This window comes from Heptranchias perlo, chromosome 10, assembly GCF_035084215.1.
Source record: "Heptranchias perlo isolate sHepPer1 chromosome 10, sHepPer1.hap1, whole genome shotgun sequence".
Lineage (NCBI taxonomy): Eukaryota > Metazoa > Chordata > Chondrichthyes > Hexanchiformes > Hexanchidae > Heptranchias > Heptranchias perlo.
In genome coordinates this window covers 12,829,425-12,850,446 of record NC_090334.1, presented here as the reverse complement: position 1 = coordinate 12,850,446, position 21,022 = coordinate 12,829,425, and the positions used below count along the sequence as shown (strand labels likewise).

General features: G+C 47.4%; 1 protein-coding gene across 1 annotated transcript in view; it reads left to right on the top strand.

The window, feature by feature from the left end:
* Nucleotides 1-21,022, top strand: part of itpka (inositol-trisphosphate 3-kinase A) — an 87,635-nt gene that overhangs the window by 29,585 nt on the left and 37,028 nt on the right. The window contains exons 2-3 of the mRNA XM_067991237.1: nt 7,359-7,458; nt 11,797-12,010. Of these exons, the coding sequence (XP_067847338.1) occupies nt 7,359-7,458; nt 11,797-12,010 (314 nt within the window). The remainder of the gene's footprint in view (nt 1-7,358; nt 7,459-11,796; nt 12,011-21,022) is intronic.

Here is a 21,022-nt window from a genome sequence, read left to right as displayed (position 1 = left end):
TAACACTTCCAAGTATGCAGATGACACAAAGCTGGGGTGGAATGTGAGCTGTGAGGAGGATGCAAAGAGGCTCCAATGTAATTTAGACAAGTTGGGTGAGTGGGCAAGAACATGGCAGATTTTTTTTTAAAAAATTCGTTCACGGGATGTGGGCATCGCTGGCAAGGCCGGCATTTATTGCCCATCCCTAATTGCCCTTGAGAAGGTGGTGGTGAGCCGCCTTCTTGAACCGCTGCAGTCCGTGTGTTGACGGTTCTCCCACAGTGCTGTTAGGAAGGGGGTTCCAGGATTTTGACCCAGCGACAATGAAGGAACGGCGATATATTTCCAAGTCGGGATGGTGTGTGACTTGGAGGGGAACGTGCAGGTGGTGTTGTTCCCATGCGCCTGCTGCCCTTGTCCTTCTAGGAGGTAGAGGTCGCGGGTTTGGGAGGTGCTGTCGAAGAAGCCTTGGCGAGTTGCTGCAGTGCATCCTGTGGATGGTGCACACTGCAGCCACAGTGCGCCAGTGGTGAAGGGAGTGAATGTTTAGGGTGGTGGATGGGGTGCCAATCAAGCGGGCTGCTTTATCTTGGATGGTGTCGAGCTTCTTGAGTGTTGTTGGATCTGCACTCATCCAGGCAAGTGGAGAGTATTCCATCACACTCCTGACTTGTGCCTTGTAGATGGTGGAAAGGCTTTGGGGAGTCAGGAGGTGAGTTACTCGCCGCAGAATACCCAGCCTCTGACCTGCTCTCGTAGCCACAGTATTTATATGGCTGGTCCAGTTAAGTTTCTGGTCAATGGTGACCCCCAGGATGTTGATGGTGGGGGATTCGGCGATGGTAATGCCGTTGAATGTCAAGGGGAGGTGGTTAGACTCTCTCTTGTTGGAGATGGTCATTGCCTGGCACTTATCTGGCGCGAATGTTACTTGCCACTTATCAGCCCAAGCCTGGATGTTGTCCAGGTCTTGCTGCATGCGGGCTCGGACTGCTTCATTATCTGAGGGGTTGCGAATGGAACTGAACACTGTGCAGTCATCAGCGAACATCCCCATTTCTGATACAGTATAACGTGGATAAATTTAATCACTTTGGTTGTAAAAACAGAAAGGCAGATTATTATCTGAATGGTGATAGACTGGGAAAAGGGGAGGTGCAACGAGACCTGGGTGTCCTTGTACACCAGTCGCTGAAAGCGAGCATTCAGGTGCAGCAAGCAGTTAGGAAGGCGAATGGTATGTTGGCGTTCATTGCAAGAGGATTTGAGTAGAGGAGCAGGGATGTCTTACTGCAGTTATACAGGGCCTTGGTGAGACCACATCTGGAGTATTGTGTGCAGTTTTGGTCTCCTTATCTGAGGAAGGATGTCCTTGCCATGGAGGGAGTGCAACGAAGGTTTACCAGACTGATTCCTGGGATGGCAGGAATGACGTATGAGGAGAGATTGGGTCGACTAGGCCTATATTCACTAGAGTTTAGAAGAATGAGAGGTGATCTCATCGAAACATATAAAATTCTAACAGGACTAGATAGACTAGATGCATGGAGAATGTTCCCGATGGCTGGGGAGTCCAGAACCAGGGGTCACAGTCTCAGGATACGGGGTATCCCATTTAGCACCGAGATGAGGAGAAATTTCTTCACTCAGAAGGTGGTGAACCTGTGGAATTCTCTAACACAGAAGGCAGTGGAGGCTAAGTCATTAGATGTATTCAAGAAGGAGATAGATATATTTCTTAATGCTAAAGGGATCAAGCGATATGGGGAAAAAGTGGGAACAGGGTACTGAGTTAGACGATCAGCCATGATCATTTTGAATGGTGGAGCAGGCCCGAAGGGCCAAATGGCCTACTCTTGCTCCTATTTTCTATGTTTCTATAACACAGAGCTCCGGTCTCACACTACCATTAACATAAACACCCATCTACACACTGTTAATAACACAGAGCTCCGGTCTCACACTACCATTAACATAAACACCCATCTACACACTGTTAATAACACAGAGCTCCAGTCTCACACTACCATTAACATAAACACCCATCTACACACTGTTAATAACACAGAGCTCCAGTCTCACACTACCATTAACATAAACACCCATCTACACACTGTTAATAACACAGAGCTCTGGTCTCACACTACCATTAACACAAACTCCCATCTACACACTGTATAACACAGAGCTCTGGTCTCACACTACCATTAACATAAACTCCCATCTACACACTGTAAATAACAGAGTTCCAGTCTCACACTACCATTAACATAAGCACTGCCATCAATTTCACACTGCTTCATGAGAGTTCTTGAGAGAAATGATGAGTTTACTTGTCTGAAAACGAATTGTGAAACTTAAAACTGATGATAAAAAAATTAATTAGTGGGAACTAATACTCTTTGTCAACATTTAAAATGTTGATGTAGAATTAAGAGCAATGAGTCTCACATATCCGGAGGGTAGGCCCTCGAAAGCAGAACTACACTGTTAAGGGAGTTTTATTAAATATCTATAAGAAGCAATGATACCAGCTTACCTGTTACCCTAGTTCCATCAAAGATGTTCATAAGCACATCAACAATTCTTGAACCTGAACTATCTAGAAATAGAATGTCCATTCAGGGAATCCAGCTAATCCGTCCCTTTGGGACAGGCCCATTACTCCATATCTGAGATGGATGGTCTCTTCCATATAGAACGGACAAGGATATTACAAACATAAATTATATTCATGGGAGTAGCTGAAAACAGGTCCTGTTATGGAGTTATATTGTTACATTCGCTGCGTAACTGTAACCTCGCTCATGTTTATTCATCAGGGTAAGGATAGCTCACTATGTAACTGTATGGAGTTGTTGCTTATTCAGCAGGATTAGGATTGTTTACTGTGTAACTATGGAATATTTGTTTATTCAGCAGGGTTAAGATTGTTTACTGTGTAACTGTATGGAATATTTGTTTATTCAGCAGGGTTAGGATTGTTTACTGTGTAACTGTATGGAATATTTGTTTATTCAGCAGGATTAAGATTGTCTACTGTGTAACTGTATGGAATATTTGTTTATTCAGCAGGGTTAGGATTGTCTACTGTGTAACTGTATGGAATATTTGTTTATTCAGCAGGGTTAAGATTGTCTACTGTGTAACTGTATGGAATATTTGTTTATTCAGCAGGGTTAAGATTGTTTACTGTGTAACTGTATGGAATATTTGTTTATTCAGCAGGGTTAGGATTGTCTACTGTGTAATTGTATGGAATTGGCGTTTATTCAGCAGGGTTAGGGTTATTTATTGTGTAACTGTATGGAATATTTGTTTATTCAGCAGGGTTAGGATTGTCTACTGTGTAATTGTATAGAATTGGTGTTTATTCAGCAGGATTGGGATTGTTTACTGTGTAACTGTATGGAGTTGTTGTTCATTCAATAGGTTAAGGGTTACACACTGGGGTATATTCTTATGTTTTTGGTGCAAGGCACTGTATCAGGAGCGATGAAAACATAAGTCAGTAATTTCCATGGGACCCTCCCAATGTCCTGCTGTAACTTTGATGGAAGATCCGCAAAAACTCTGAAGAAATGACGTAAACAGCCTCCGCAGAAATTCTACTCGAAAAAGTTACCCTACCATGTATTTGTAGAGTTTTTGTTCATTCAGCAGGGTAAGTGTCACTAACAATCTAAGTGGCAGTATCAGCATTATTTACTGTTTATGTATGCAATTGCTGTTTATTCAGCAGGGTTAGCATTATTTACTGTGTAATTGTATGGATTGCTGTTTTTTCAGCAGGGCTAGGATTGTTTACTGTGCAATTGTGTGGAGTTTTTGTTTATTCAGCAGGATTTAGGATTGTAAAATAATAAATAATTTTAATAAACAGACCCCTCCCAACCCCACCCCTGGAAATTAATGGTAAAAACTTTTACCCCACCCTGTATTTGTGGAGTTTTTGTTCATTCAGCGGGGTGAGGGTCATTGACAGTGTAACTGTAGGGAGTTGCTGTATATTCAGCAGGGTATGGGTTTATGTAACTGATTCTTGCCTCTTGCACATCCCCGATTTTAATCGCTCCACCATTGGCGGCCGTGCTTCAGCTGCCTAGGCCCCAAGCTCCGGAATTCCCTCCTTAAACCTCTCCGCCTCTCTACCTCTCTCTCCTCCTTTATGACACTCCTTAAAACCTACCTCTCCGACCAAGCTTTTGGTCACCTGGCCTAATATTTCCTTATGTGGCTCGGTGTCAAATTTTGTTTGAAAATCGCTCCTGTGAAGCGCCTTGGGACGTTTTACTATGTTAAAGGCGCTATATAAATGCAAGTTGTTGTTGTTGATGTATGGAGTTCTTTACTGCACATTTAGTAGGACATGGGCTGCCCATTATGTAGCTGATGGATGGCCACTTTTTTCAGCAGGGTGAGTATTACGTGGAGCGAGGCCGCAAATAGCTGCTGCTTGTTCAGTAGAGTGAGGAAAAGCCGGCTCTGTTGTTGTTGATTCCTCTGCAGTTGTCCATTAAACTAGTGGTCAGTCATGCAGAGGCCTACGAGCTCAGTTCGATGCACTTGTGCAGCAAAGAGCGAAAACAACAGCAGCAAATCAGGCGGCTATTTCACAACTAAACAGTCCTTTTCTGTTTAATTCTGAAATGATCGCAAAGCGAGTTCCTGTTTCGTTTGGAGTGACATTTGTGGAGCTCAGCAACCGAGCTACCACAGCATTTGCATTTAAAATGTCTGGAGGAAGTTATAGCAGAAAAACAAACTGACAGCTCAAGTCTCAGGTGCCGTTGGAGGTCTGGGCACAAAGCAAGCATGTGTAACAGCGACTGACTGCACGCCTGGTTAACTTGGCTCTCACACTGAATCACCACAGTAATGCAGGAGGATGTTCTGCCACATTTTGCAAAGAATATAAGGGATGGCTCCAGGGGTTTGAACCCTGACATCACACTGTTCACCTTTTAAAAAGAAAATATTATCTCTAATGACAGGACAATCATTAGAGCTCTTTCAAAGAGCCTGCACAGGCACAATGGGCCGAATGGCCTCCTTCTGGGTTATACCATTCTATGATTCTATGACAAACCGGGATCGACTTCTTCTCTCTGGAAGCTGTAGTCGTGGAGTTGTAATTTTACACGCTGTCTTGTACGAAGATCTCTTAAAGAGGGAGATCCAGTGAGTCACGCAACGGGTAGAGGTCATAGATTAGACGACTTAAAGGGGAAGGAATAAGTCCATTGGCGCCATCAGAAACTCAGCTTTAGCAAGTTGTAGGTTCCCTTACTGCCAGGAGGTCTATTCTTCCAGTGTCAAAGTTGGTGACGGTGCCATTTCTTGCAGGGCCAATGGCTGCTATTTCAGAGTTGACCATGATCCCATTGTCTGGAAGCCCCTACTTTCTGAGCTGGTGAGTCTATTGTCCGGAGACCCCTGACTCCTCCTTTCAGAGTTGGTGATGGTCCAATTGCCTGGGGTGTCACTGTTCTAATCTGAGTTAGTGACAACCCTAAAAACAGCTGGACACAACTGTAGCTCCTAGAAGCAGACAGCCAAGTCACTCACCAATCTCTCCATCAAAGCAGAGAAGATGTAACCTAAGAAAAACAGCCAAAATGGCAGTCTCTGAAATAAAAACAGAAAATGCTGGAAATACTCAGCAAGTGAGGCAGAATCTGTGGAGAAAGAAACAGAGATAACTCTTCAGGTCGCTGACCCTTCGTCAGAACCAGAAATGGCAGTCTCTGTTCCTGTCTTTTAGTGGAATTGGAAGCCCGAGAGCAGGATGTGGCAAAGATGGTGCTGATTCAGTACAGATTCAGACTATTCCCTGGTGCTAACTTCATGGCCAATACATTTGATTACCAGATAGAAATGGGCCTTTAATTGTTGAAAGTATATGGCAAGATTTGAACCAAAGAGACATTAAACCTAAGATAATGTGTATTTGGTCGATGGGGTCTTTTGCACTGGTATACATTTTGAATAAAATTTCCAATCTGGATTCACAAATTCAATAATCTTAAGACCTTTGAAGAGATAGTGAAACTCATCCTTACCCAATATCAGAACGTGTGGAAGCCACCGCATAGGAACATAGAAACAGGAGTAGGCCATTCAGCCCCTCAAGCCTGTTCTGCCATTCAGTTAGATCATGGCTGATCTGCATCTTAACTCCATCTACCCACCTTGGTCCCGTATCCCTTAATACCCTTGCCTAACAAAAATCTATCAATCTTAGTTTTGAAATTTTCAATTGACCCCCAGCCTCAAATGCTTTTTGGGAGAGTGAGTTCCAGATTTCCACTACCCTTTGTGTTAAGGTGCTTCCTGACTTCACCCCTGAATGGCTTAGTTTTAATTTTAATGTTATGCCCCTTTGTTTTGGACTCCCCCACCAGAGGAAATAGTTTCTCTCTATCGACCTTTAATCATCTTAAACATCTCAATTAGATCACCCCTCAATCTTCTGTAATCAAGGGAATACAAGCCTAGTCTATGCAGACTGACTTCATAATTTAACCGTTTTAGCCAGGTATAATTCTGGTGAATCTGCGCTCCACCCCCTCCAAGTCCAATATATCCTTCCTGAGATGTGGTGCCCAGAACTGAATGCAGTACTCCAGATGGGGTCTAACCAGAGCTTTATATAACTGTAGCATAACTGCTACCCCATTGTATTCCACCTAGCAATCCATTCCGAAACTTTCTACACATTGGCAATAAAAGCCAGATTTGAAGCCTACGGGACTTTTGGTGTTTAAATCTTGCCCAATCTAATGGGATGAAAATCTCCCTCCTTCTTAATATAAGGGTTGTGAGTACATTGAGTTTGGGCAGTCTCAACCTAAAGCTGCCCACCAATTGGCACTGAACTGTCTCATTGAAAAATGCTAAAATATTTCTGGTGAAGTAGAGTGTGCTGTTTTGAGATTGGAGTTAAGTTATGTTGTTGGAAGCAATGGAGAGGAAACTTTATTCATCATCCTTCATGTACTTGACCTCAAAATTAAAATCTGATGGGGCAGATATTGACTATGAATTAATGCCTACTGTCTCAAACAATCAGATTGCTCACCAGATCTAATTTGGTCTGAAAGAAGAAGTGAAAGAACTGTTTTGCATGTTAACAACAGTAGAGATGTTGTGACGGATGGAGGGGTTTTGGGAGTTGGAGAGCGAATGTCTCCTGCTGTCTATCTCGCTCATCCTACTGTTTCCTCTCCTCTACCTCGTTCCCCTCTTTCTCATATCCTGCATACAAAGTTCCAACATGGATGTTCTTGCCAGGTGAATGGTGCTTTAGTCTAATATCACAGTGAGAACTCCCACAGAGGAGAGGCCTCAATTTCTCACATCTTGTTTTTTTGCAGAATAAACCCTGGAGAAAAGCTAAAACAATAGTGCACTGGTCACCATTCGTGGTCTCCTTCAAGAAACGATACTCGTGGATTCAACTGGCTGGTCATTCAGGTAACTGACCTCTGATCAACTTGGAGCACTTAAATCCAGAAGTAATATTCAATTGAGAATTACACTTTGCTTGTTGCCTTCTCCTAACTTTCGGTTGTAATTAAAGAAAGAACTTGCATTTATATCATGCTTTTCATTACCTCAGGACTTCCCAAAGCGTTTCACAGCCAGTGAAGTACTTTTGAAGTGTTGACACTGTTGTAATGTAGGAAACACAGCAGCCAATTTGCACACAGCAAGATCCCACAAACAGTAATGTGATAATGTGAGGAGATAATCCATTTTAGTGATACAGGTTGAGGGATAAATGTTGGACAGGTCACCAGGGAGAACTTCAACATAATGCCATGGGAATCTTTACGTCCACCTGAGAGGGCCTCAGTTTAATGTCTCATCTGAAAGACGGCACCTCCGACAATGCAGCACTCCCTCAGTACTGCACAGGAATATCAGCCTGGATTATGTGCTCAAGTCTCTGGAGTGGGACTTGAACCCACAACCTTCCAACTCAGAGGCTAGAGAGTGCTACCACTGAACCACAGTAATTGGCTCGTTTCTGTAACAAAGTCTTACAAAGATAAACTGGATGGGTGTTAACAGCCAGCAAACACTGTATAAAATGGCCATAAACCTGAACAGCTACAAAGAGATTATAAAAATAATATATTGTGCTCAGAAACGTTCATAAAATTGCATTGCGCTAACAAAGGACAAAAGAATCCATGTTAAATTTTCAGTTTGTTTTGGGAGGAACTTATGGTTGTGCATATATAGATTTTGCATCTCCAATGTGGTAGTGGATTCCAGTGTGAGTGTCAGGTAATCCTTGGTCAGGGTTCTCACTTCCTGTTTACAGTTTGTGGTATTGACGGTGATCTTGAGGATTGCGGAGGACAACCTGTCCCCACATTCAAATGTCACCAAATGAGGTCAGTTTCTGAAGCAGCCTTCTCTTAAAATAAAGTTCAACTCAACCCTCTTACTAGCTTGCTGCGATCGGTCCAATGTTCAGAGATAGTGGTCCTGATTTTAACAGCGCCCCTCCACCCCGACGGAAACCGGGCTGGGGGGGGGGGGGGGAGGCAGTTAAAATAAAGCCAGTCACTTACTCCCACCTATCCCGCAGCCTTCCCACCCTGTCCCGATCTTAATTTTGGAGTAGGCGAGCAGGACTCCCGCAGGTTGGAAGAAGTCATCAGGACCCGGTCGGCAATTTTAGTTGAAGGCCTGAGCGGGGGAGCAGTGATGGCCTCCCCCTCAAGCAAACCTGTCAGCAGCCGGATCATGGGCCAACACGGGACGTTTTAAAGCTCTATTTCAGGTTTCCTTGTGGGCCAGGAGGGGCTGGAGTGCTTGCACAGGGCTACACCACTGCCGATTCCGCCCAGACCCCACCCCTCCTGATCCTGCCCAGAACTCCCCCCCGCCCCGATCCTGCCCAGAGCTCCCACCCCCCCGATCCTGCCCAAAGCTCCCCCCCGCCCCAGATCCTGCCCAGACCTCCCCTCTCTCTCGATCCTGTCCCCCCACCATTGATTGCCAGGGCCCATCCCCACGGGTTTCCGGCTGCGGCCTCCTGCCGTCAGATGCCCACTCCCGCCCACCGGGCAGGCTGTCAACCTGGCCATGTGTCAGGAGGGAGTTTGAAAATATTTATTTAAATGAAGCCCTGCCGTTAAGATCGGCAGGGCCTCCAGGTCCCCGATCTCACTGGGTTCGTCACCTGCTACCGGGCTCCCCTGCACCCTTTCTGTCCCCCTCTAAAAATCGAGGCCAGTTTGGGCAAAGCACTGCCAACGCCCACAGTTCACAAAGGGAGCGACAAATCAGGGTCCAAGTTGGAGGGCCAAAGCAAAGACAAAATGGAGTTGAGGGATTTGAGGTTATTCATTCATCTGCTGCTGGAGGTTTAAGGACTATAAAATCCACATTGTTGACAACCCTAGTTATTGCCAGCTCTGTAAGTAGGGTTGCCAACCCTCCAGGATTGTCCTGGAGTCTCCAGGAATTGAACATTAATCTCCAGGACACTGCTGGGAGTAATCGGGGAGAAAAATCATAGGGGGCATTAAAAAAAATCATTTTCTTTCAACACTTTTGTTTATTAGTTATAAAATTGTTGGAGTTGGGAAAGAAAAGGCTGTTTGACTAATAGTCAAGAATCATCCAATCGGGTAACAAAGAGTCTATTCGCTTTCCAATTGGCCGTGGGAAGGCGGAGCACCGTGAGAATGGACATGTTGGTCAATGTGGGGAGTGTGGGGGCGGGGTAGTTGGAGGGAAGAGGTCATGTGATGAAACCTCCAGCCTGAGTTGGCAATCATGTCTGTAAGTGACCTTACAGCAACCTTGCATGTTCACCCTCTTTACTAACGAGTGATTTATAAAGGTTTAACATAACCTCCTCCCCTTTGTACTCTATGCCTCTACCTTTAAAGATCCCATATGCTTTTTTAACAGCTTGATCAACTTGTCCTTCCATCTTCAAGATTTGTATACATGAACCCCCAGGTCTCTCTGGTCCTTCACCTACTTTAAAATTGTACCATTTCCTTTATACCACCTCTCCTCATTCTTCCTCCCAAAATGCATCACTTCACGCTTTTTCAGTAACCCAATCCTTTGTCAGCCCATCTTTACGCAGCTAACGATATGCTCCGTCATTATAGTGTTTTACTAGTAGGGTTGGAAACTAGAAAAATCAACCACTACAAAAAAAAAATCAAAATGCGAAGTAAACATAAGATTGAATTAATAAAAACCTCATGACATCCTCATCCATTCTAGAATATCAGAAAGACAATCGAATGTTTTGAGAATTGGAACTTCTGTTTCATGGAAATCACATAGGAACGAGGAGCAGGAGTAGTCCATTCAGTCCCTCGAGGCAATCAATTAGATCATGGCTGATCTGTACCTCAACTCCATTTAACCACCATTGCTCCATATCCCTTGATACCCTTACCTAACACAAATCTATCGACCTCAGTCTGGAAAATTTCAATTGACCCCCAGCATCCACAGCCTTTTGGGGGTGAGAGTTCCAGATTTCCACTCCCCTTTGTGTGAAAAAATACTTCCTGATTTCATTCCTAAATGGTCTAGCTCTAGTTTTAAGATTGTGCCCCTTCTGGATTCCCCCACCAGAAGAAATTGTTTCTCTGTATCTACCCTATCGAATCCATTTATCATTTTAAACACCTCAATTAGATCACCTCTCATCCTTCTAAACTCAAGGGAAAAAAAAGTCAAATTTGTGCAATCCAGCTTCATAATTTAACTCTTTAAGCCCCGGTATCATTCTAGTGAATCTGCACTGTACCCCCTCCGAGGTCAATATATCCTTCCTGAGGTTCGGTGCCCAAAACTGAATGCTGTTTTCCAGATGGGGTCTGACCAAGGTCCTGTACAACAGAAGCATCACATGTTCTGGATTCCTCCACCAGAGGAAATAGTTTCTCTATATCCACCCTATCGAATCCCTTTATCATTTTAAACACCTTGCTTAGATCACATCATCGAATCTAATGTCACGTTCAGATTTGATGAAGGCGACAGCAGTTTGATTGATAGCCGCTGTCCCACCCTTGAATAGAGATGGTGTTTACATAGGAACCTTAAATCAGGATTGGCCATTGAGCCCCTCCAGCCTGTTCCACCATTCAATTAGATCAAGGCTATTCTGTATCTTAACTCCATTTTCCTGCCTTGGTTCCATAATCCTTAATACCCTTGCCTAACAAAAATCTATCAATCTCAGATTTGAAATTTTCAATTAACCCTCACCTCAACAGCTTTTTTGGAGAGAGTCTTCCTGATTTCCACTACCCTTTGTGTGAAGAAGTGCTTCCTGACATCACCCCTGAACGGCCTAGCTCTAATTTTAAGGTTATGCCCCCTTGTTCTGGACTCTCCCACCAGAGGAAATAGTTTCTCTCTAACTACCCTATCAAATCCTTTAATCATCTTAAACACCTCAATTAGATCACCCCTTAATCTTCTATACGTGAGGGAATACAAGCCTAGTCTATGCAACCTGTCCTCATAATTTAACCCTTTTAGCCCTGGTATCATTCTGGTGAATTACAGGGCAAACTGCTCCAATGTGAGCTAATTGTGATGAATGAAAACGGAGGTGAGTTGGTCAATGATCAACTTGGAGGAACATCATCTTTGAGAAACAAGGAGGTTTTGAGAACCATCCGTGAGAGGATCACAAGCAAGCATGGAGTGTTCTTGCACTCCGACGAACCCTCGTTGACACCTGAGCACGTTACAGGACATTGCTGCTAATACACACGTATGTTAAAAGGGTGTCTTGTTCTGTTTGTCACTTAGGTAGTTTCAAAGCAGGGGATGGTGGGAAGATCCTGAAGAAGTACTGTGAGAATGAGCAGCTGTGTTTTGAGCGACTAAAAATGGATTCGCTAGCTCCCTTTGTACCCTGTTACCATGGCGTTATTAATGAAGCTGGAGAGCTGTACATTCAGCTGGATGACTTGTTGGCCGAGTTTGACAGCCCGTGTGTCATGGACTGTAAGATGGGAATAAGGTACGTTACAATCTTTGTGTACTCAGCAGAGGTGTTTCTGATGAACTGGGCTTAAAGAAAGAAAGACATTTATATCACGCCGTTCATGACCTCAGGATGTCCCAAAACACTTTACAGGCAATTAAGTGCTTTTGAAGTGTAGTCACTGTTGTAATGTAGGAAATGCAGCAGCCAATTTGCGCAGAATAAGGTTCCACAAACAGCAATGTGATCTATATCAATGATTTGGATGAAGGGACCAAATGTATGGTTGCTAAATTTGCTGATGACACAAAGGTAGGTAGGAAAGTAAGTTGTGAAGAGGACATAAGGAGTCTGCAAAGGGATGTAGATAGGTTAAGTGAGTGGGCAAAAATTTGGCAGATGGAGTATAATTTGGGAAAATGTGAACTTGTCCACTTTGGCAGGAGGAATAGAAAAGCAATATATTATTTAAATGGAGAGAGATTGCAGAACTCTGAGGTACAGAGAGATCTGGGTGTCCTAGTACATGAATCACAAAAGTTAGTATGCAGGTACAGCAAGTGATTAGGAAGGCAAATGGAATGTTGTCATTTATTGCAAGGGGAATGGAATATAAAAGTAGAGATGTTTTGCTACAGTTGTACAGGGCATTGGTGAGACCACATCTAGAATACTGTGTGCACTTTTGGTCTCCTTATTTAAGAAAGGACATATTAGCTTTAGAGGTGGTTCAGAGAAGGTTCACTAGACTGATTCCTGAGATGAGGGGGTTATCTTATGAGGAAAGGTTGGACAAGTATAATCTATAATCTAACTATAATCTTTCAAAGTTCTCTAGATTCAGGAACTGTCCCTCTAGATTGGAAAATTGCACATGTCACTCCGCTTTTTAAGAAAGGAGAGAGAGGGAAACCTGGGAATTATAGACCAGTTAGCCTAACATCTGTTGTGGGGAAAATGCTGGAATCTATATTTAAGGATAGGGTGACTGAACACCTCGAGAATTTTCAGTTAATCAGGGAGAGCCAGCATGGATTTGTGAAAGGTAGGTCATGCCTGACAAACCTGATTGAATTTTTTGAAGAGGTGACTAGAGTAGTGGACAGGGGAATGTCAATGGATGTTATTTATATGGACTTCCAGAAGGCATTTGATAAGGTCCCACATAAGAGACTGTTAGCTAAGATAGAAGCCCATGGAATCGAGGGAAAAGTACGGACTTGGTTAGGAAATTGGCTGAACGAAAGGCGACAGAGAGTAGGGATAATGGGTAGGTACTCACATTGGCAGGATGTGACTAGTGGAGTCCCGCAGGGATCTGTCTTGGGGCCTCAATTATTCAGAATATTTATTAATGACTTAGATGAAGGCATAGAAAGTCTCATATCTAAGTTTACCGATGACACAAAGATTGGTGGCATTGTAAGCAGTGTAGATGAAAACATAAAATTACAAAGCGATATTGATAGATTAGGTGAATGGGCAAAACTGTGGCAAATGGAATTCAATGTAGGCAAATGTGAGGTCATCCACTTTGGATCAAAAAAGGATAGAACAGGGTACTTTCTAAATGGTAAAAAGTTAAAAACAGTGGATGTCCAAAGGGACTTAGGGGTTCAGGTACATAGATCATTGAAGTGTCATGAACAGGTGTAGAAAATAATCAATAAGGCTAATGGAATGCTGGCCTTTATATCTGGAGGACTAGAGTACAAGGGGGCAGAAGTTATGCTGCAGCTATACAAAACCCTGGTTAGACCGCACCTGGAGTACTGTGAGCAGTTCTGGGCACCGCACCTTCGGAAGGACATATTGGCCTTGGAGGGACTGCAGCGTAGGTTTACTAGAATGATACCCGGACTTCAAGGGTTAAGTTACGAGGAGAGATTACACAAATTGGGGTTGTATTCTCTAGAGTTTAGAAAGTTAAGGGGTGATCTGATTGAAGTTTATAAGATATTAAGGGGAACAGATAGGGTGGATAGAGAGAAACTATTTCCGCTGGTTGGGGATTCTAGGAGTAGGGGGCACAGTCTAAAAATTAGAGCCAGACCTTTCAGGAGTGAGATTAGAAAACATTTCGACACACAAAGGGTTGTGGAAGCTTGGAACTCTCTTCTGCAAATGGCAATTGATACGAGCTCAATTGCTAAATTTAAATGTGAAATAGATAGCTTTTTGGCAACCAAAGGTATTAAGGGATATGGGCCAAAGGCAGGTATATGGAGTTAGATCACAGATCAGCCATGATCTTATCAAATGGCGGAGCAGGCATGAGGGGCTGAATGGCCTACTCCTGTTCCTATATTCCTATGTTCCTAAGTTGGGCCTGTACACACTGGAGTTTAGAAGAATGAGAGGTGATTTTATTGAAACATAAGATACTGAGGGGACTTGAAGGGGTAGATGCTGAGAGGATGTTTCCCCTTTGTGGGAGAGACTAGAACTAGAGGACACAGTTTAAAATTAAGGGGTCTCCCATTTAAGGCAGAGATGAGTAAAAAATTTTTCTCTCAGAGGGTCGTGAGTCTGTGGAACTCCCTTCCCCAGAGAGCGGTGGAGACAGGGTCATTGAATATTTTTAAGGCTGAGTTAGATAGATTTCTGATTAACAAGGGAGTCAAAGGTTATAGTCGGTAGATGGGAAAGTAGGGTTGAGGTCACAATCAGATCAGCCATGATCTTATCAAATGGCAGAGCAGGCTCAAGGGGCTGAATGGCCTACTCCTGCTCTTAATACGAATGTTCATATGTTCGTATGTTCGTGATAATGACCAGATAATCTGTTTTAGTGATGTTGGTTGAGGTATAAATGTCGGCCAGGACACCAGGGAGAACTCCCCAGATCTTCTTTGAAAAGTGACACGCGATCTTTTACGTCCACCTGAGAGGGCAGATGGGACCTCGGTTTAACATTTCATCTGAAAGACGGTACCTCCGACTGTGCAACACTCCCTCAGTACTGCACCTCCGACAGTGCGGCACTCCCTCAGTACTGCATCTCCGACAGTGCCGCACTCCCTCAGTACTACACCTCCGACAGTGCAGCACTCCCTCAGTACTGCACCTCCGACAGTACAGCACTCCCTCAGTACTGCACCTCCGACAGTGCAGCACTCCCTCAGTACTACACCTTCGACAGTGCAGCACTCCCTCAGTACTGCACCTCCGACAGTACAGCACTCCCTCAGTACTGCACCTCCAACTGTGCAACACTCCCTCAGTACTGCACCTCCGACAGTGCAGCACTCCCTCAGTACTGCACCTCCAACTGTGCAACACTCCCTCAGTACTGCACCTCCGACAGTACAGCACTTCCTCAGTACTGCACCTCTGACAGTGCAGCACTCCCTCATTACTGCACCTCCAACTGTGCAACACTCCCTCAGTACTGCACCTCCGACAGTGCGGCACTCCCTCAGTACTGCACCTTCGACAGTGCAGCACTCCCTCAGTACTGCACCTCCGACAGTGCAGCACTCCCTCAGTACTGCACCTCCGACAGTACAGCACTTCCTCAGTACTACACCTTCGACAGTGCAGCACTCCCTCAGTACTGCATCTCCGACAGTACAGCACTTCCTCAGTACTGTACCTCCGACAGTGCGGCACTCCCTCAGTACTGCACCTCCGATCATGCAGCGCTCCCTCAGTCTCCTCCGACAGTGCGGCACTCCCTCAGTCTCCTCCGACAGTGCGGCACTCCCTCAGTCTCCTCCGACAGTGCGGCACTCCCTCAGTCTCCTCCGACAGTGCGGCACTCCCTCAGTCTCCTCCGACAGTGCGGCACTCCCTCAGTCTCCTCCGACAGTGCGGCACTCCCTCAGTCTCCTCCGACAGTGCGGCACTCCCTCAGTCTCCTCCGACCGTGCGGCACTCCCTCAGTCTCCTCCGACAGTGCGGCACTCCCTCAGTCTCCTCCGACAGTGCGGCACTCCCTCAGTCTCCTCCGACCGTGCGGCACTCCCTCAGTCTCCTCCGACCGTGCGGCACTCCCTCAGTCTCCTCCGACCGTGCGGCACTCCCTCAGTCTCCTCCGACCGTGCGGCACTCCCTCAGTCTCCTCCGACAGTGCGGCACTCCCTCAGTCTGCTCCGACAGTGCAGCACTCCCTCAGTCTCCTCCGACAGTGCGGCACTCCCACAGTCTCCTCCGACAGTGCAGCACTCCCTCAGTCTCCTCCGACAGTGCGGCACTCCCTCAGTCTGCTCCGACAGTGCGGCACTCCCTCAGTCTGCTCCGACAGTGCGGCACTCCCTCAGTCTCCTCCGACCGTGCGGCACTCCCTCAGTCTCCTCCGACAGTGCGGCACTCCCTCAGTCTCCTCCGACAGTGCGGCACTCCCTCAGTCTCCTCCGACAGTGCGGCACTCCCTCAGTCTCCTCCGACAGTGCGGCACTCCCTCAGTCTCCTCCGACAGTGCGGCACTCCCTCAGTCTCTTCCGACAGTGCCGCACTCCCTCAGTCTCCTCCGACAGTGCGGCACTCCCTCAGTCTCCTCCGACAGTGCGGCACTCCCTCAGTCTGCTCCGACAGTGCGGCACTCCCTCAGTCTCCTCCGACAGTGCGGCACTCCCTCAGTCTCCTCCGACAGTGCGGCACTCCCTCAGTCTGCTCCGACAGTGCAGCACTCCCTCAGTCTGCTCCGACAGTGCAGCACTCCCTCAGTCTCCTCCGACAGTGCGGCACTCCCTCAGTCTCCTCCGACAGTGCGGCGCTCCCTCAGTCTGCTCCGACAGTGCGGCACTCCCTCAGTCTGCTCCGACAGTGCGGCACTCCCTCAGTCTCCTCCGACAGTGCGGCACTCCCTCAGTCTGCTCCGACAGTGCGGCACTCCCTCAGTCTGCTCCGACAGTGCGGCACTCCCTCAGTCTCCTCCGACAGTGCGGCACTCCCTCAGTCTGCTCCGACAGTGCGGCACTCCCTCAGTCTGCTCCGACAGTGCGGCACTCCCTCAGTCTGCTCCGACAGTGCGGCACTCCCTCAGTCTCCTCCGACAGTGCGGCACTCCCTCAGTCTCCTCCGACAGTGCGGCACTCCCTCAGTCTCCTCCGACAGTGCGGCACTCCCTCAGTCTCCTCCGACAGTGCGGCGCTCCCTCAGTCTCCTCCGACAGTGCGGCACTCCCTCAGTCTCCTCCGACAGTGCGGCACTCCCTCAGTCTCCTCCGACAGTGCGGCACTCCCTCAGTCTCCTCCGACAGTGCGGCACTCCCTCAGTCACCTCCGACAGTGCGGCACTCCCTCAGTCACCTCCGACAGTGCGGCACTCCCTCAGTCTCCTCCGACAGTGCGGCACCCCCTCAGTCTCCTCCGACAGTGCGGCACTCCCTCAGTCTGCTCCGACAGTGCGGCACTCCCTCAGTCTCCTCCGACAGTGCGGCACTCCCTCAGTCTGCTCCGACAGTGCGGCACTCCCTCAGTCTCCTCCGACAGTGCGGCACTCCCTCAGTCTGCTCCGACAGTGCGGCACTCCCTCAGTCTGCTCCGACAGTGCGGCACTCCCTCAGTCTCCTCCGACAGTGCGGCACTCCCTCAGTCTCCTCCGACAGTGCGGCACTCCCTCAGTCTGCTCCGACAGTGCGGCACTCCCTCAGTCTGCTCCGACAGTGCGGCACTCCCTCAGTCTGCTCCGACAGTGCGGCACTCCCTCAGTCTGCTCCGACAGTGCGGCACTCCCTCAGTCTGCTCCGACAGTGCGGCACTCCCTCAGTCTCCTCCGACAGTGCGGCACTCCCTCAGTCTCCTCCGACAGTGCGGCACTCCCTCAGTCTGCTCCGACAGTGCGGCACTCCCTCAGTCTGCTCCGACAGTGCGGCACTCCCTCAGTCTGCTCCGACAGTGCGGCACTCCCTCAGTCTGCTCCGACAGTGCGGCACTCCCTCAGTCTGCTCCGACAGTGCGGCACTCCCTCAGTCTGCTCCGACAGTGCGGCTCTCCCTCAGTCTGCTCCGACAGTGCGGCACTCCCTCAGTCTCCTCCGACAGTGCGGCACTCCCTCAGTCTCCTCCGACAGTGCGGCACTCCCTCAGTACTGCACTGAAGTGTTAACTCGGAGATCGGAGTACACCTGACTTCTGAATTAAACCAATCGTCAGGGTTTTTATTCACCACAAACTTAGGTGAAAGGACAAGGTTCATAGTGCAGGACACCACCTTTGCTCTCTGCCTCTTCACAATGACAACAGTGAATGTGTACCCATGCTCTTTTCCATTCTTGGCACACAGCACGGTGCCCGACTGTGCTGGGAGCAGAGCAGACAACATCTGAACTGACTATTGAACATTGACTATTCCAATGCTCTCCTGGCTGGCCTCCCACCTTCCGCCCTCCATAAACTTGAGCTCATCCAAAACTCTGCTGCCCGTTTCCCACCTCGCACCGAATCTTGTTCACCCCTCACCCCTGTGCTTGTTAACCTACATTGGCTCCTGGTCCACCAACGCCTCGATTTTAAAATTCTCATCCTTGTTTTCAAATCCCTCCATGGCCTCGCCCCTCCCTATCTCTATAATCTCCTCCGGCCCTACAACCCTCCGAGATCTTTGCGCTCCTCCAATTCTGGCCTCTTGCGCATCCCCGATTTTAATCGCTCCACCATTGGCCGCTGTGCCTTCAGCTGCCTCGACCTTAAGCTCTGGAATTCCCTCCCTAAACCTCTCTGCTTCTCGAACTCTCTCTCTTCCTTTAAGATGCTCCTTAAAACCTACCTGTTGAACCAAACTTTTGGTCACCTGTCCTAATACCTCCTTATGTTGCTTGGTGTCAATTTTTGTTTGATAATCACTCCTGTGAAGCGCCTTGGGACGTTTTACTATGTTAAAGGTGCTATATAAAGGTGAGTAGTAGTAGTAGTAGTAGTAGTAGTAGTTGTTGTTGTTGTTGTTGTTGTTGATGACGACCTGGGCCCTGCCCAGTGACCAACTAGACTGGGACCAGCGTAATGACCAACTGGATTGGGACCAGCACAGTGACCAACTGGATTGGGACCAGCTCAGTGACCAACTGGACCGGGACCAGCGTAATGACCAACTGGATTGGGACCAGCTCAGTGACCAACTGGACCAGGACCAGTATAGTGACCGACTGGACCGGGACCAGTATAGTGACTGACTGGACCAAGACCAGTATAATGACCAACTGGACCGGGACCAGTAAAGTGACCAACTGGACCAGGACCAGTATAATGACCAACTGGACCAGGACCAGTATAATGACCAACTGGACCAGGACCAGTATAATGACCAACTGGACCAGGACCAGTATAATGACCAACTGGACCGGGACCAGTAAAGTGACCAGCTGGACCAGGTCCAGCCAAGTGACCAAATGGACCAGGACCAGTATAATGTCCAACTGGACAGGGACTAGTAAAGTGACTGACTGGGCTGGGAATGGTACATGGGCAAGTTGGACTATGATTGTCACAGTGCAAACGATACAGAGAGCACGATTTTATCTAACTCAGCGAGCTTTCCATTTACTCTGAATTCCAGAGTCAATTGAGTTTGCAGTGTGTTTCGAAGCTGATTGGAGTAGTTACTATTCATCTCACTACACTGCAACAGAACTGAAGCAGCAATCACAAATGATTTAATTTCTCGAATCTGTGATCCCCCCTCCCCCCGCCCGCCCCCACCACACAAGAACATACAACCAGCGAGGTTTGTTTTTGTACTGCGGCTTCCAGACTGTTTCTCTGATTGGTTGGTTTGTAGAATGCTAGCTCACAAGTAGAGATAAGAAAAGACTAGCTGACAGCTCTGCAGATCCTTATCAGCACCAGGTCTGTGTTTCCCCTCTAGGACTCCACTGCTTCGAAACCACAAGAATCTTATCGAACCTGTTTGTTTCTAATGATCCTATTGAGTCTCCCCATTGTGTCTGAGAAGTTTTTTTTTAAGTTTTCATATTTTATGTTGTAACTATTGTACATCAAGGCACAGTACTAGAACAGTCCAATCTTCAAGATCGTATCATTTTTTTTTATTCGTTCATGGGATGTGGGCGTCTGTGGCGAGGCCGGCATTTACTGCCCATCCCTAATTGCCCTTGAGAAGGTGGTGGTGAGCCGCCTTCTTGAACCGCTGCAGTCCGTGTGGTGACGGTTCTCCCACAGTGCTGTTAGGAAGGGAGTTCCAGGATTTTGACCCAGCGACGATGAAGGGACGGCGATATATTTCCAAGTCGGGATGGTGTGTGACTTGGAGGGGAACGTGCAGGTGGTGTTATTCCCATGTGCCTGCTGCCCTTGTCCTTCTAGGCGGTAGAGGTCGCGGGTTTGGGACGTGCCGTCGAAGAAGCCTTGGCGAGTTGCTGCAGTTCATCCTGTGGATGGTACACACTGCAGCCACTGTGCGCCGGTGGTGAAGGGAGTGAATGTTTAGGGTGGTGGATGGGGTGCCAGTCAAGCGGGCTGCTTTGTCCTGGATGGTGTCGAGCTTCTTGAATGTTGTTGGAGCTGCACTCATCCAGGCAAATGGGAGAGTATTCCTTCACACTCCTGACTTGTGCCTTGTAGATGGTGGAAAGGCTTTGGGGAGTCAGGAGGTGAGTCACTCGCCACAGAATACCCAGCCTCTGACCTGCCCTTGTAGCCACAGTATTTATATGGCTGGTCCAGTTAAGTTTCTGGTCAATGGTGACTCCCAGGATGTTGATGGTGGGGGATTCGGCGATGGTAATGCTGTTGAATGTGAAGGGGAGGTGGTTAGACTCTCTCTTGTTGGAGATGGTCATTGCCTGGCACTTGTCTGGCGCGAATGTTACTTGCCACTTATCAGCCCAAGTCTGGATGTTGTCCAGGTCTTGCTGCATGCGGGCACGGACTGCTTCATTATTTGAGGGGTTGTGAATGGAACTGAACACTGCAATCATCAGCGAACATCCCCATTTTTGACCTTATGATGGAGGGAAGGTCATTGATGAAGCAGCTGAAGATGGTTGGGCCTAGGACACTGCCCTGAGGAACTCCTGCAGCAATGCCCTGGGGCTGAGATGATTGGCCTCCAACAACCACTACCATCTTCCTTTGTGCTAGGTATGACT